Raw genomic sequence first — 16,504 nt, forward strand, 5'->3', positions numbered from 1 at the left:
AATCGTCTAATCACAATTATTTTTTGACATAATCGCAATTATTTGACATAAAAGCAATTATTTTTCATAATTGTCATAATCGTTTCCATTTTGAAAAATGTTCATATTTTTTTTAAGTAAAGAATAGTGGAAATAGCAGATCTACACAACGCGTTGTGAGCTTGTAGATCGGCTATTTCCACTATCAAAGTTAACTTAAGTAGTAAGTTGTCAAATATGTCAGTAATGTCTTTGTATATTTAGGTTATGTGTCATATCTACCATGTACAACTTCAAAGCCTAAAAGCCAAACAGAAATGTAATTATCAACGACAAAAACACAATTAAATCGTTAATCGCCAATTGTTTGAGTGACAATTAATCGTCATGTAAAATGTCCTAATCGTGACAGCCCTAATCAGTGGCCAAGTACATCAATTACATTTTAAAATAGCTGAACCTCTTATCCCAGGAAATGAATAAATTAAACATATATTATATCGTCACCACTATTTCGTGAATCAGAATTTATTTTATAAGTGTGGTTGCACATGCACTCACTGCGGTAACCAGAGGTAAGACGCACAATCAAAAACCCAAGTGTGGGGAAAAGAAAAGCATCTTTAAATTAATATTAATGTTGAAGGGAAGGAGGAAAGATGGTCCTTTGCCACTTGGAACTCTTCTGGTTCAGTATGAGGGTTCTCTAGTAAAAGCTAGAGCAGACTGAGCAGTGGTTCTCAAAGTGGAGTTGAGGCATGGCAGGGACCCTAACGGGTCTTTATGAACTTCATGAGAGCGTACAAATTTGGTTCCATTTGTACCCTCTCAGAGTTGTAGGGGTCCTTGAAATAAAAACGCTTGAGAACCACTGAGCATCTATAGAAGCATAGAGCGAGCGGTAAGCCCTTCTCTGTGTCCAAGGGCTTAGCATTCCTTTCTGGCGTCAGCAGCCGTGGCTGTGAGCTCTCAGTAGGTACACGAGTATTGCCTGACTGCCCTTTCTGCTGACCAAACCTTCCTGTGGGGAGCTGGGGGCTTCCTTGATTAATTGATTCCTACCAGGTGTGTCTGCCCCAAGTGCCAGTTTTTTGTAGTACTTGGACTAGATGGCGTCGGACCCCCTACCGTCCACTTCACCTAGTCCTAGATTGAGGTGCGCTGAGATGTCGAGATGCAACAACTGCCACACTTCTGTCCAGGTGTGGAACAGCCTACCAGAACATGTGGTCGACTCCATCACAGACAATGGCCTTCAAGCCTTTAAACGCAGAGTTCATAGACATCTCCTGACCACCCCTCACTCTGACTGTTGAGCTGCAGTGAACTGCATGATTGGCCAATGGATAGTGGATACATTATCTTATATGGCTATTGTTCACAATTGCATTTAATAAAACAATAAGAACTCAAGAAATTAAATAAAATACAGGCAGTGAGTAGCCTTAAAGGGCCTTAAATGCATTAAAATGGTTTTGGTAGATTTTATTGGGTCTTATTTGACTGAACCTTGAACAGAAATTGTTATATACATGGGTTCCCCATGTTATGGGACCATTCCAAATGACGTGGATTGGATACCTAGTACTGTTTGTTTGCGTTTCTTTGCATGTCGTTAAACAGCAGCATGTGATCCAAGGTGCCCTGCACATCCTGCAGCCTCCTCAGCCTCATCACTGCTCTGCAGTAGCTCGTTTCCCAGTGACTTGCTTTGATGTATTATTCTGATTGGTGGGTTGGCGTAACCCAGATTTTGATAAGATGATCTGGGCTCCTGCTGTGACAGGCCTGATCCTGTGCAGGCAACAGCCAGGCTCCATGTTGGCTCAGGACGATGGACAGTCGTCCTAAAGAGTTTTCATTTGCATTTGTTCCTCCACAAAGAGACAGGGAGGGAGTTGGTAACATCCTGCTGTACTGTGAGATGTCCCAGAGCCGTCAATTGGGTATGGCAGGGTATGGTAGCTGCCATACCATCATGCCCGTTGCTAAGGTATGGCAACATGACTGGTGTCTTGCACGCACGCGAAGGCGTGCGTGCAAGACACCAGTCATGTTGCCATACCTTAGCTTTTGCTGAACTGACCCAACTGAGATGTCCTGGGAAAAATAGATTATGAACTATCTTTGGACACCGTTAAAGCCAAGTACAAAGTATTACATGCGTTGGTGAGATTAATAAACAGTTGAAGCATCAATTAGTCATATTCAAATCGTTTTCTTTGGTTTTCTCTTTACTATGTGACCAAAGGGTTGTTGCTGGATGTGACTGCGTTCTCTTGTTCTTACCATTTTCACATTCACATTTTAATTAACATTCTGAATCTTTCATTGTACTGTATCTGTTCCTGCCACTTTATTGTGTTTTATGCCTGTCCTCACAATTCATTCAGCATCCTAATCCCACCAGTCATGGTTAATTTGTGTGGTGCCCGCTGTGATGAACCACTCCTGTGTCAAACTGTCAGCATCTGTCAGGAGCGAGGAGGAATGTGTTATTGCTGCGTTTGATTTTTTGTTCTCTTCTCAAGATGCAATGGGCTGGATTTGCCTGCTGCTTGGAGAGCTCAAAGCTTGTCGTATGTGTTCTGACCTCAGCCATGATGTGTCCTGTCCAGTTCAGGTGCCTTGGCCTGTCCCCATATTTACCACTTTCAACCTGGCGTACGTCCTTGGGCATTATAAGCTAAACCTTTCATAACGTAGCAAAAATAGTAGTTCTACAAGCTCACAATGCATCGTGATGTCATTTTTAGAAACCGAGATAAAGTGAAATTATAAAATGTCAAATCCGTTTAGCGTAGATGAAAACGTAAACTTTCCCTTGGCATACTAGCCTGCTTCCAGACCCTGAATCGCTAGCCAGGCCTCTTTAAAAAATATGTTTGGAGTGAAACGAAATGTCAATTCAGGCTGAGTGTCAGGCTATTGGCATACTGTAAATATGGTTGAATTTCTGTACCCATCTGTGGTGCATTTGGAACTGGTTGTGGTGGACGTAAGGTGAAAATCTAACAGACTACTGAGCCCACAAAGAAACGAGTGAGATTCATCATCAGAGACATCCTCTTTCCCATGATTTTAAGCCAGACGCTTGAAATGAGGCACAGTAGAACCATTTATGTTTCATCCATTTATTCACGGATTGAAAAACAACCCCAAAATAACATTTCATACAATTTGGTCCCTCAAGGCTCAATAGATCAGGGTCAACAAAGGCAAAGTTGTTTAGAAAGCTCCATCTTTTTTGATATTGAGCAGTTAACTAACAAGCAAGGAATACATAAATAGATTGTACCTTTTTTTTTTTTTTACTTTCATGGAAATAAATCTCACAAAATCTCATAATTTACAGTATCATAGCATGACTCCTAAACAAAAGTTGATTCCATAAAATACAAAATCTCTAGTCATACGGATGCTTTTTAAATTCTGCCTCAAACAAAGGAGCATTGGCCATGAAATCGATTTGGTAGATTAAGTCTGAGAAAACATGAAGATACGGTATGTACTAATTAAATGTTACTTCTCATGCACACCTATGAACAGTTATGCATCATTGCATTGGACAGGCTACTGGTTTAGTATAAACATTATTTTTACCACAGTGTCCCCAGTTCTAAACCTAATAGAGGACAAAGACTAAGTCTAGTTCCGGCAACAATGTGCTTGTATACACAACGTTTTATCTTTGTACAGATGTACTTATTTGTCATTTAATGTTGAACTTTCACCCTCTTAGATTTTGTTTATGTCAATGTAACTCTATCGTAATATGAAATTGAACTCTGACATCTTGACTGTAGACTGTGGAAATGAATTCCCTTTTCATCCACATCTGTCAGAAGCATTATAATTTTTTGTCTAATTTCTTAAGTGAGGTTTATGGTCTGAATGTGTTTGTGAGGGTGTGTGTGTGGGGGGGGAGAGATCACAATATTACCTACTCTCCTTGGAGCCATTCAAGATCACTTCTTCACTTCTTTTCATCAGCTAATTATTGTAATTGTTCCGTTAATGAGGAACGTGGCTTGTGTCCCTCAGTCCAGTCGGCCACAAGAGCAGACTTCTATCAGGCAGAGGAGAGAGATCTTATCTGACCGGACTGGAGAGGAGAGGAGCAGCATAATCGTGCCCTAGCCAAGAAAAGAGAATACTCCCCCCCCTTCAGAGTCACAATGCTATACAGTTAACCGCCTCTGATAGTGAGGGAATGGACAGGAAGGATGAGAGGACTTCCCTCCTCCATTTTTTGAAATCAATATTCAACACCATCCTCTGCAGCGGTTCCTTTCCCTGCACGTGTGAGGAAAGGGAGAGCCCAACAAGCAGCCCCTCTGAGAGTGGGAATTTACAAGCAAAACTGGGTCGCTCACTGAGCCTTCCTCTGTCGCGGCCGGCGCACTGCTGGGGTTGTTTGTGAAAGCAGAGGGCTGTTTCAAGCCATTGGTGGCCTAAGTGCAAGAAATCAATTATTTTCCCAATTCTTCAACAGGCTTGCCATTCCTTTGCCTTTGATATGGTTTGATTCGTTAGCTTGCTTGAAATGCATACAGAGGCATCCAGAGAAGGAGAGAAAAAAAAGGGGGAATTTGTGACAAATAACATGTTTGTTCATTCTGGTTTTCTAAGCCGACAGGAAGTGCAAGTCCTTACCCCCGAGGGAAACATGCACTGCACTGTCAACTTTCTCAGGAGGAGAAGGAGGGGGAAAAAAGTATGTGAACTGTTAACAAATAAAGCCTGTTCTGTGAGCTCCATGCACAAGAAAGCATGCCTTTCTCATAAAGAAACTCAATAAACACTAACGTCTGCGAGGGCCGCATCAGTCCAATTCAACAGCCTTAAAATAACTGCCCACCGCATGTCTGTAAGGCTGTAAAAAGTAACTCAAACTGAGCCTATTCCCAATCTTTAAAAAGATATACGTCTATCTTCAGAGATGACATTTGAGTCATAGCTTATTCAACCAGATTGTATTGTTATACTGTATCTGTGACTCAGTCATTTCTTAGTCACCAAAGAGGTGTGCTAAATTTGCCTACACCTGCCTTGTTCTCTCGTGCCATTGTTAAGATCTCTCTATGTACAAATATATTTTTGGCACCAAAACGAGTTGCGCAGCCTCCTCTTGAGCTGCTCTAACCCTGTCCTACTGTGTCACTTCTCATTGTCACGAGCAGAAAGCAATGCAAACATACAAACAAGATATTTCAATGAATGACACAAAATGAGAAACATTAAATGACATTAAAAAACACAACCACCACATATTGGTAGAATATTTCCCTCTTCAGGAAAACATGTTTAAATAGAAACATTATGACGCCCCCCTTTCCAAAGCCAGACATTCACTGGTGCCGAGAAATAAATAACTGCAATTTCAATAGGACACATTATACAGGCTTTGCTAAGTGTATAATTCATGCCCGTCTATGCACTATAAGGAACCATGGGGTCTGAAGAGCAATGAGTAAACAACCTTGGATTCCAGATTTGGCAGATATTCAACTGGAATTAATTTAGTCTCAGTCACACATTTTTACAATTGCAGGGACTTAAATGATTTCCTGGGACATAACATGACATAGTACGCCTCATATATTGAATATCTCTAATGGATGGCAGTAGGGCTGTCACGATATGACATTTTACATGACGATTAATTGTCACTCAAATAATTGGCGATTAACGATTTAATTGTGTTTTTGTTGTTGATAATTACATTTCTGTTTGGCTTTTAGGCTTTGAAGTTGCACATGGTAGATATGACACATAACCTAAATATACAAAGAAATTACTGACATATTTGACAACTTACTACTTAAAAAATAACATTGATAGTGGAAATAGCCGATCTACAGAGCTCACAACGCGTCGCGATGCGACGCGTTGTGAGCTTGTAGATCTGCTATTTCCACTATTTCTGACATTTTTCAACATTCACGATTATGACGATTATGACAAAATAATTGCGATAATGTCAAATAATCACGATTAGACGATTATGTAATAATTGTGACAGCCCTACCTGACCTACATGTCTACTAGCACCTGATTTCACAGTGAATCCACTAGTACAGAGGGAATATTGGCTGTTATCCTCAATTCTCCCACTGGAGAAGAGACAGAGAGGAGTCGCAGTATTAGTGACACAAAGGTAGGGCATAAATAGTTCACAAATACATATGGAGACGTGGAGTTAACTCTGAGAAAATCCAAGTTTGTAAACCAACTGCAATGACTATTAACTTGATTTGTACTATTTCTGGCTTCTCTACTCGCATCAACAGACTAAAATGCTGAAAATTAATACGTTGTTTAATGCTAACCAGCATAAAGAAAGACTGTTGTTCATATCGCTATCGAGTAGCCACATGGATTGTGTGCCAAAAGGTTTGGGATGGAGTCTTTAACTGGACTGAATGAACAGATACACCAATGTATGTTTAGATGTCTAGGTAATTTACCATTTAAGTCATTCAAGCCGTATACACAATAGAGATATTTGTGTCAAGACCAAGGCAGGAACAGAACTCAAACAGAACGTTGTCAGTCAGTGGGACAAGAGGTGTTGGGGTGGAGGACTTGAAACCCTGCTACACTGGGCTGTGGTCGGGAGAAGCGTGCGTGGCCGTTATAGTCACACACTCGGTCGGCGTGTCCCTGGTTCTGCGCAGGCCTGCGTACAGCCTCTCGTCCAGATTGGCAGTCAGTTTGTCCGTCAGCTCTGCTGTGAAGGTCTGAGGGCCGTAGCCCGAGGAGGAGTCGGGGGGCTGAGGGGGCGAGCGCTGCTCGTCGGGGGGCTCTGGAGGGGGTACGGGGGGTTTGCTGTCCTCCTGAGGCTCAGGCTGCTCAGCAAACCCCCCCTCGCTCTCTGTGATGGAAGGAGGAGGGACGGAGCAGGAGGTCCCCCCGTCTCTGACAGCGCTGCTGTAGCTCTTGGACGCCCCCGGGACCCCCTGCTCCCTCTGCTCCCCTCCACCCTCCGTAGGCATCATCCCCTCCACCTTCGGGGTCTCCGGCCCGCTGCCGGCCCCGTCAGCCGCCGCCGCCTCCTCGTCCGGCGCGCTGACGATGCGCGGCAGCGTGCTGTGGTAGCTGGTGTCCAGCGGGTAGTTCACGCTCTGGCCTCGCCGCAGCGGCGTCCGCTGCCTCTCGAAGGAGGAGTGGTAGTGTCTGACGCCAGGGTCGCTCCACTGCTTGTGGCGCTGCCACTGCTTGCGCAGGTGGATGCGCGAGCGGTGCTTCTTCAGCGGCGACTCCTGAAGCTGGTCGAACTGGGGGTCGTGGCGGAGGAACTCGTTGAACAGCGCGTCCGTCTTCTCGTCGATGCTGTAGTCGCGCCTGGGCAGGGGGGGCTGGGGGGGCGGGAGGGTCGCCGGTTGCTGCGCCGCCTCCCGGGGCGTGAACATCTGGCCGTACGGGGACCAGCCCAGTGGGCCGGCGGCGCACGTCTCCATGGCGACTCCTCCGCTGGCGCCCAACAGAGGATCCTCCTCGGGCAGGTCCTCCTCGCCGAGGTAGGACTCGAAGCTCTCGCCGATGGTGCCGCTCCGCCCAGCGCTGGTGAAGTGGCGTCTCTTCTCCAGGGCCGTTCTGTCTTTAGGACTGCTGCTGCCGAACAGCCTCAGCTCCTCCGGTCCGCGGGATGGAGCCTCTATCGACGCGTAGCCGCTGTCCATCTGCAGCAGCTTACGGTTCCCCGTCTCTCCGTCGCTGCCCCCTCTCTCCGAGTCCGTGCTGTCCTGCTTCCTCTCCTTCTTCATCCTCTTCCCGCCCAGCTCCTCGGCCGTGTACGGAGCCGAGTCCCTGTCTTCCTCCTCTCCGAGATCTTCTGCCTCGTCTCCCAGGTCCTGAGACGGGTAGCTCGGGAGCTCCCCCTTCTCTCTCTCCGTCTCGGCGTGCCCCCCCAGCGAAGACACGCTGTCGGCGTCACTGCACACCGAGTTCCTGTCGTTTGCCGTTTCCAGGGAGGCGCGGAGGGTCCAGATGTCTCTGTAAAGGGCTTGGGGGTCCTGGGGATCCAGGGCTTCCACGGGGTCAGCGCTATCCCTTCTGGCCAGAGACGGCGCTTCATCCTGGGGATCAGGGGAAAGGCCAATCACCCCTGGACCACCACGGTAGCAGCTGGGTTCCACCATCACCTCTACCTCCACCTCTAACCTGTAAAGCAGACAGGGATGATGGGAACATTCACAGTGATGAGATAGTGTGGGAGGAGAGGGAGAGTAAAGAAAGACATATACAAACGGCCACACGCACATGCACACACAGGCGCGCGCACACCCAAGGCAAGGGTCAATTCCAAAGCAAAAAGCCAATCACCACATTCGTCTGAGACATGGCTGTGTTCACAGTGCACACTGATGTGATTTTCATGGCTTGCTATGGTTGTTGCATGTTCTTAACAAACTGAACTCGACTGATGTCATGTGTTTTCCCTGCCTTTATTCTTGAGACAGAGCCAATTGAAAGCATACATATGAAAAACAACATGACTTGTGTCATATTAATAGCTGCAATTGCAACTGGCGAATGAAAAAGCATGAGTCATCATTCTTGGTTAGCTCAAGGCGGCTTATCAGGAATATGGAAATTACTTGTATTTTCAAAAACAAACACCTACTGGACAAAGATCTCCAGGGAATGGCCTTTGTTTTTGTTACTTAAAAATACTTCCCTGTTTAGTGAATGAGAATAATTGACTGAATCTGAAAGTAACTCGGAAAATTGACTATTTTTGTTCAGCCTCATTAAGATTGGCAGATTCTGTCTTGCCGCAAAACTGAAACTAAAATAGAAAGGTCGTCTTAATCCTTGGAATTCTTGGATATCAGGACATTATCAGACCATGTCAGCGATGGAATGGACTAGCTAGGTTCTTGTGCCAGAAATATACCCCATGTCCCAATTCTCAACTCATTCCTCCAAAATATACACTCAAGGAAACCACAAAAACTGTACCGGTTTAAGATGATATAATTGGTTTTATAACTCTTGGTTCAAATAGTACTGTTACTGGTTTCATACACATACACTAATACATGTATGCTATTGTAACCAAAGGGTTACAGGTTTGATTTCCAGAATACCGGTAGTCCAGGTTTCCTGGCAAAGTGTTCTTGAGCAAGAGTCAAGACTCTAATCTAGACCCATTTGAGCTCACTCATTGTAAATCACTCTGAATTAGAGCAATCACGTTGATGGCTAAATGACAAAAATGCTTATATTTTCTGTTAATTTAAATATACCTGACACGTGCACTGATACTGGGCAGTACACTCCTCTCATGTTAAATAAAAACAACGGTCTAAAATAGATCGCGTGGAAGAACAGATATGCATTCTTGAGGTGCAGAGAAAGGGGCTGAGAATAGGGACTTCAGAGCTGGAACTTACCGAGAGCAGAGCATTAACTGCAGCAGAGCACTGGCTCATCTAGCTCAGTGGTTCTCAAATCTTTTCATTCCAAATGTATATGTATTCCCATTGTGAAAATAGTTTGTGCCAGGGACAAGAGTTTTTACAGCATCTTTTGAAAATGAGCCAATCTACAAGATCACACCTTGTCGCTTATAGATCGGCTATTTTCAAGTAGCCAAATGCGATTAAAGTGGTTAAACTGATTGGGAGGGGGTCCCCGGACCCCACTTTGAGAACCACTGCTCTATAGCTACAGACATGAGTGCAGAGGGCAGCAAAAGCAGTGGACGTGGATGAATGGCAAGGGAATTTAAAGATACCTGCCGAGGGAGGGGGGTGGGGTGGAGGGGGGAGGGAGGGGGGAGGAGGAGGAGGGCCGGCCGGGGCAGTAGGAGGTGACGTCCCGGGTGCGGGCGATGTACTGAATGAGGTCTATGTGGCGGGAGTCTTCGTCCTGGTCCATGCTCTCGCTGGCGGCGCGCTGCCGCTGGAACTGTCTCCTTTTAGGAGAGCCTGGCACACCGGAGGAGGAGGAGAAGAGAAGAGATGAGTTATTGTCTAATATACAAGGGTTCCCAAACCTGTCAGCTCGAGACCCAAAAGATACATTTGGTGTTTCCCTGGGATCCAAACTTACAAAAATATATTTAAGTCAGATAATTCACGATAGCTTGATTGAACAATGTTCATTATTAATGAGTATACAAGTGTGAATATCACATTTTATCTTGGCGCCTGGCTCTGCTACCTTCTCCCTGCTCAGCATCAGAATTAGCAGAGCCTACTGGTGGTGCTGGGGAGGCGGTGGGGGCAAGCAGCAAATCAGACAAGGCTTAAGGACGAAGACATACTGAGCAGGCTTAAATGGGTTGGCAATGATCAGCTGACTGCCACATCGGCGCAGTGTAGCCTCTCGAGTATATCTGCCTGAACTAACTTCGCAGGCTACTTATCATTATGAAGCCCCTTTTTTTTTGCTGAAAATACTGGTAACCAATATTCAACAGCACAAAGTTGTGAGCTTGTATATTGGCTATTTTTCAAGATTTTTGAGGATGTATTGAACATTTTAGATTTTTATATTAATTATTTCTGAAAATATTTTCAAAATGTTATAATATAAGAAATAATAATATAAAAAATGTGTAAGCAGACTTAAAAAAAAGAAGAAAATGCATAGCTAAAATAAATAGGCATATCCAGACAACCTACGGTATCCACAATCTCCTAATGCTATACCTGAAGCATTTGAAAATTGTGCGAGGAAACAGGCTGGATTTAGCGGAGTGAAAGAGACTAGACAGCTATTAACTCGTGACGCGACCCCAAAGAAGAATGTGCCCGCGACCTGCAGCGGCTGACAGAGGTGACATCTCTATTTGTGGAGATTCCATCGAGATGTGTTAGGAGAATGTGTGATCCTTGTTAATCCCGGCACGGTAAGGGAGGTGCAGCAGAGGTGGAGCATGTGCACCAGGGACGTGCAGAGAATGTTAGAGAGGCAGGGGCTGACATTTCTAAATGGGCCTTTAGGTGAAAATATTGAAAATAGCAGATCTCCAAGCTCACAACGTGTCGCACTGCGACGCGTTGTGAGCTTGGAGGTCGGCCATTTTCAATGCTTGATTTCTACACAGAGAGGGCAATTATTTCAACATAAGATGCTGCATTCAAGTTCAGGAGAGTTTGGACAAGGCAATTCTCTTGAATGCTGCCTTCAGGTATGGCATGGAAAGAGGGGCATTTGCATTTCTTTCACCATAGTAAAAACTGCATTCATGGTCTGGAGAGAGGGAACTTTTTTACAGACGGATAAAAGGGCAGGGGCTCAAGCCCCCTTTGATGTCTATGTGTGCACATGCCTGATGTGCACAGGACGATGCCAGACTTGTACTCGGTTTAGCACGGGTGTCGCGCACAGAAAACAGCTGATATAGTATACACGCCCAGAACGTGTCGCGCTTGTAGATCGGCTATTTTCGGAGTGCGACACCCGTGCACAACAAAGTATAAGTCAGTGTTGTCATTCCCCCAGGAAGCGGCGGGAGGCTTCACTCAGGGGCTCAAATTGACTTGGAAAGAGCAAACTGTGCGTCACAGAGCCATCTGTCATCTGTGTGTGTGTGTGTGTGTGTGTGTGTGTGTGTGCGTGCGTGCGTGTGTGCGTGCGTGCGTGCGTGCGTGTGTGTGTGTGTGCGTGCGTGCGTGCGTGCGTGCGTGCGTGCGTGCGTGCGTGTGTGCGTGCGTGTGTGTGACAGCCAACAGAAGCATAACACAGTTGGATGCTGGAACACTGTCATCACTCTGTTTAAATGATGGTACCAGCTTCAATGCGTGTCATTATTCACAGCTTCCGCAATATACTGTACATTTCATAAATAAATATAAATTATATAATCATCTTTATTCTTAGATTCAGCATTTGATACAATTTTCTCCAATATCATTAAAACGTTACCTGACGTTACCTAAAATGTAGTCATTGTTGCCTAAACATCATTGCATGGCTGATAAGTCATGGAGGTTTGGATTTCACTGACTATTTTTTTCTGCTACACTTTTCAAATGCATAAATAAAATCTAGTGGTAAATACGGTATTATGCAGTCAAGTATCCATTGGGCCAAAGTTCTCGAATATTTAGGGAAATGGGTGGGACTCACCCTACCACCAAAACCATTGTTCTGTGTTTTAGGTGGCAGGACAGTGGTCCCTGATTTAAACCAAAATATTATTCACCATTGTAAAGGTTGGACTTGTCACAGCAGCCAGAATTCTGGTGCGTAATTGGAACGTTTCAAGGATGCCTTGGCTCAAAGAGTGGAATGAGGAAATTATTAAAAATTACATCATACGAATACATGCTGGGCAGAGTGAATGGAGAGGAAAAATGAAAGAGTTATGGGATAGATTTGGGTGCATATGAAATATGAACCTTAAATGAAAATGTGAAATGGGTTCCTACTTGTACTTTTATTTAACTTTTTTGTTTGGAATGTCTTGGACTGACTGTATGTATTTTTATGTTGTGCTGCAATGTACCATTACAACATTTTGTATTGTTAAGAAAAAATATTTTTTTTTACAACAAGGGTTCATATTTTACATTGTAATTAGAGAAAAGAAAAGATGATTGTTAAAATGTTTTAATTTACTTCTTTCTATTGTTATAGGGTTTAATGACTTTGATTTCAGTGCATGGGGGCATGCGTGCAAGTGCCTGAATCTGTCTTTTTAGACACAATAAGCCGTCAATTTCTTATTTACAGTAACGCTACTAACCCTCGCAAGGCACATCTGCCCATGAAAGATTGTGGTGCATCTTGGGAATGGGCTTATTGTGTCTAAAACTACATATTTAGCCACTTGCACGCATGCCCCCAACCACTGAAATCAATGTCATTAAAATCGCTAAAACGATACAAAGAAGTAAATGAAAACATTTTAACACTCATCTTGTCTTTTCTCTAATTGCAATCTAAAATATGAAAGTTGTCCTTTAATTACGAAAAAAAAGGATCCATTAGTCCTACCTCTGGTGTCCAGACTGGAGGCTCTCTGGCTGCTGTCCAGCTTCCACTTCTTGATCTTAAAGTACGGGCTGGCCCCCTCCAGACTGGCGTGGCGTCGCAGCTTGGTGAAGAACTGCAGCACGGGCCCGCCGTGGCCCCCTGCCACCACACCACCACTGGCACTGCCAGGAGGAAGGGTTCCTCCGCACCCCCCGGCTGCTGCTGCTGCCCCCTCACCCACACCCACACTGTCTGCCCTGGACCCCGCTCCCAGTATCTCCATCTGCACGGGGAACACAAGACAATGTTCTGTCAGGAGGATGAACAACTAAACTAAAAACTGGTATTCAATAGTACAAATTACACAAAGTACAAATTTCCTTTTAATACCAGTAAGACTCCCTAATCGGGAGATAAGCGACTGTCAGGTCACAGTATACACGAAGAGGCCTGTAAGTGAAATCGGTTCCACCCACAAGTGTGTACGACAAACGGTTGATGAGTAAAGCCAAATAAAGTTTCGGCCAATCAGAGGAGGGGGCGGGGCAAAGTTAAATCAATTAAGGCGAAGGACTCTTAATGAAGTTAATTGACACCACCCACAAGTGTGTATGACAAACGGTTGATGAGTAAAGCCAAATAAAGTTTGGGACAATCAGAGGAGGGGGCGGGGCTAAGTTAAACCAATTAAGGTTAAGGACTCTTAAACAAGTCAATTGACACCACCCGCAAGTTTGTACGACAAACGGTTGATGAGTAAAGCCAAATAAAGTTTTGGCCAATGAGGGGAGGGGGCGGGGCAAAGTTAAACCAATGAAGGTGAAGGACTGTTGGAGCAGCAGGAGTCGGTGGTCCCCGGGAATTCCCCGTGAGCAGCCCAGTTGGGGTGTTGATTTGGTCATTTTTGCACTATTTGGCTGCGGTGGCAGGGGGTCTGTGGAGGTCTGGGGGTCCTGAAGGTTGTAGTTTGGCAGGCAAGGAGTGTGTGTGGAAAATTTCACATGGATAGGGGCAACGATGGCGGAGATATGAGTAGGGCAAAAGTGTGACGTGACGTGACGTGACGTGACGTGACGTGACGTGGCGTCACGTGACAGACTGACTGACTGACTGACGGATGGACGGACAGATAGCCGGTGGAGGTTTTGATAGTAACTGTGACCTGACGGTCGCAATCAATGCAATGCTGCTGTATTGAAATTTAGAATATTTCCCCTAAAATGTAAAATAAAGGAAATTTTACTAAATTAAGGGGTTAATTCTTAATATATTTTTGTATGTTTGGGTCCCAAGTGTCCCTTCCTAGAAATGTAGTGGAGTCTAAAATACAATTTCTTTTTTAAATGTAAGCCTATTGGAGTGAAAGTCATGCACTTACTTTCATTTTAATGATTTAGATTTCAGTGTATGTATGTATGTATTTTTAGACACAATAAGCCCATTCCCAAGATGCACCACAATCTTTCATGGGCAGATGTAACTTCTAGTAGTGTTACTGTAAATAGTAATAAAGAAATAGCCGGCTTATTGTGTCTAAAAATACATATTTAGCCACAATCTAAAATATGAACCCATGTTGTAAAAAACTAAGTTGTCCTTTAAAGGTGATACACCATGAAAATTCACTTTTCCTATTTTAAAACCTTTTTTTGGGGTCCCACTAGCACCTTCTATCCTCACAAAGTCCCATTTCAGACCGTTGTGTCTTTCTCTGGTTTTGGGAAGGTGGAGGTTAAAAGCATCCTACGGGTTCTCAAAACAGGCTGTCCAGATTTGCTGCCGTTTGTGACGTCATAAACGGCCGTTTTTTTTTCAAAAATGAGAGAGGCTCTCTATTCAGGAGTGGTAATTTAGCCTCAAACCTTTTGAAAAACGTTTTTGGGACATAAACAATATGACATAAATACTTGCATGGTGTATCACCTTTAAGTACAGTACCTAAGTAAACATACTTGCTTACCGTCCAACACCACTGAATAAATCTGAACAAAACAAAGGAGAAAACCATAGAATGTAATTTCCACTGACAGCGCTGTTCCAAAGGATCTTCTACTGTATGTTTACCCATCCACCACCATTCCTGTTGTCGTTCCCTCAGGCGTGCTGACCCTCTAACCTCCTCAGCCACTCAAACCCTATGCGTGGGAGAGACGGAGTCCCCCAGGGTTCTGTGATAGGCCCCCTTCCTGTTTTTGCTCTAAATATCTTTGACAAAGAAATTGCCAATCTACAGTACATGCTCTGCTCACACCTCGTCCTGGTACGATGTGTTGTTGTGTGAGCTTGTGGATCTGCTGTTTTTTCGAACCTTCACCCCGGGAGTAGGGAGTGACTGGTCGTCCAGCGGCTGGATGGCCTGCTGGTTGACTGACCGCTACCCTGATTGAAGGGGCTGCTTAATGGACTGCCTGGCATGGTAGATATGACACATAACCTAAATATACAAAGAAATTACTGACATGCTTGACAACTTTATACTTAAAAATCACACCCGTGTGAACTGAGCGGTGGTCGTGGAGGCTGCGCAACAGCAAAACAAATATATATATACGTGTATATATATATAATAAAAAATATTAAAACAATATTAAACAAAATATTAATAATAAAATGCATGTCACTCAGGCTGCCACTGGTATCCATCCATCATCCATGTGTGTGTGTGTGTGTGTGTGTGTGTGTGTGTGTGTGTGTGTGTGTGTGTGTGTGTGTGTGTGTGTGGGGTCTGGCCTGAACAACAGCGCCCCAACCTTAACATGTGTGGTCAAAAAAGGTACTGTAGGCTACAGACAGACAGACACGCAGACAGACAGACATACCCACACACACGGCCACGTATAGGAGCGTTGTGACCACCGCTCAAAAAAGAACATTGATAGTGGAAATAGCCGATCTACAAGCTCACAACGCGTCACGATGCGACGCGTTGCGAAGCTTGTAGATCTGCTATTTCCACTATTTCTTTACTTAAAAAAAATATATGAACATTTTTCAATATGGAAACGATTATGAAAAATAATCTGTCAAATAATGGCGATTAGACGATTATGTAATAATTGTGACAGCCCTACCCACAACAGGCTGTCAGGCTGGATTAGCAGCCTACAGTAGGTGCCTGGACGTCCAGGCCATCATTTTTTTATTTTTTTATTATTTTTAACATTTGGAGACTCCCGCCCAGGACAGGCTTCAGACGCACCTCCTCAGGAGACTTGGCTCAGATCTGAACCCATTTCATTTGGTGTTAGGAACCCGAACCCGTTTTGACCGCATGCCCTTTCTGAAGTCCACCCCAGGCAGGGTTCGAACCCTGTGCGTGCTCTAACCGCTACACTAGGGCGGCCCTGCTGTCTGTGGCCTAATAAATATATCAAGTTTGGGAAAATGTTTCAGAACCGCTGATCTACACATAACATTGACTGTTGGTGATTTGTTTGTTCGCACTGCTATTGTTGAGCTTGTTGATTATCAATCTGGCGAGCCATCGTCAAGAAAAGGGACCGCCCACTTGTCCCTTGCCCAGCTACTACTCTGTCTCGAGAGAATGGTTGATTATTGATTATTTATTTGCATCCATGCATTTTGTGCA

At 44.5% G+C, this 16,504-nt stretch overlaps 1 protein-coding gene across 1 annotated transcript in view; it reads right to left on the reverse strand.

Moving 5' to 3' along the window:
• Window positions 1–6,578: 6,578 nt before the first annotated feature.
• cbarpb (CACN subunit beta associated regulatory protein b) overlaps window positions 6,579–16,504 on the reverse strand; it is a gene marked incomplete at its 3' end in the record, with an annotated part of 31,951 nt that continues 22,025 nt past the window's right edge. The window contains exons 8-10 of the mRNA XM_080729935.1: window positions 12,937–13,198; window positions 9,725–9,917; window positions 6,579–8,145 (exon numbers count right to left, since the gene is read on the reverse strand). Coding sequence (XP_080586061.1) covers window positions 6,579–8,145; window positions 9,725–9,917; window positions 12,937–13,198 — 2,022 coding nt within the window. The remainder of the gene's footprint in view (window positions 8,146–9,724; window positions 9,918–12,936; window positions 13,199–16,504) is intronic.

This window comes from Nannobrachium achirus (assembly GCF_963921795.1).
Source record: "Nannobrachium achirus genome assembly, chromosome: 1".
NCBI classification, from domain to species: domain Eukaryota; kingdom Metazoa; phylum Chordata; class Actinopteri; order Myctophiformes; family Myctophidae; genus Nannobrachium; species Nannobrachium achirus.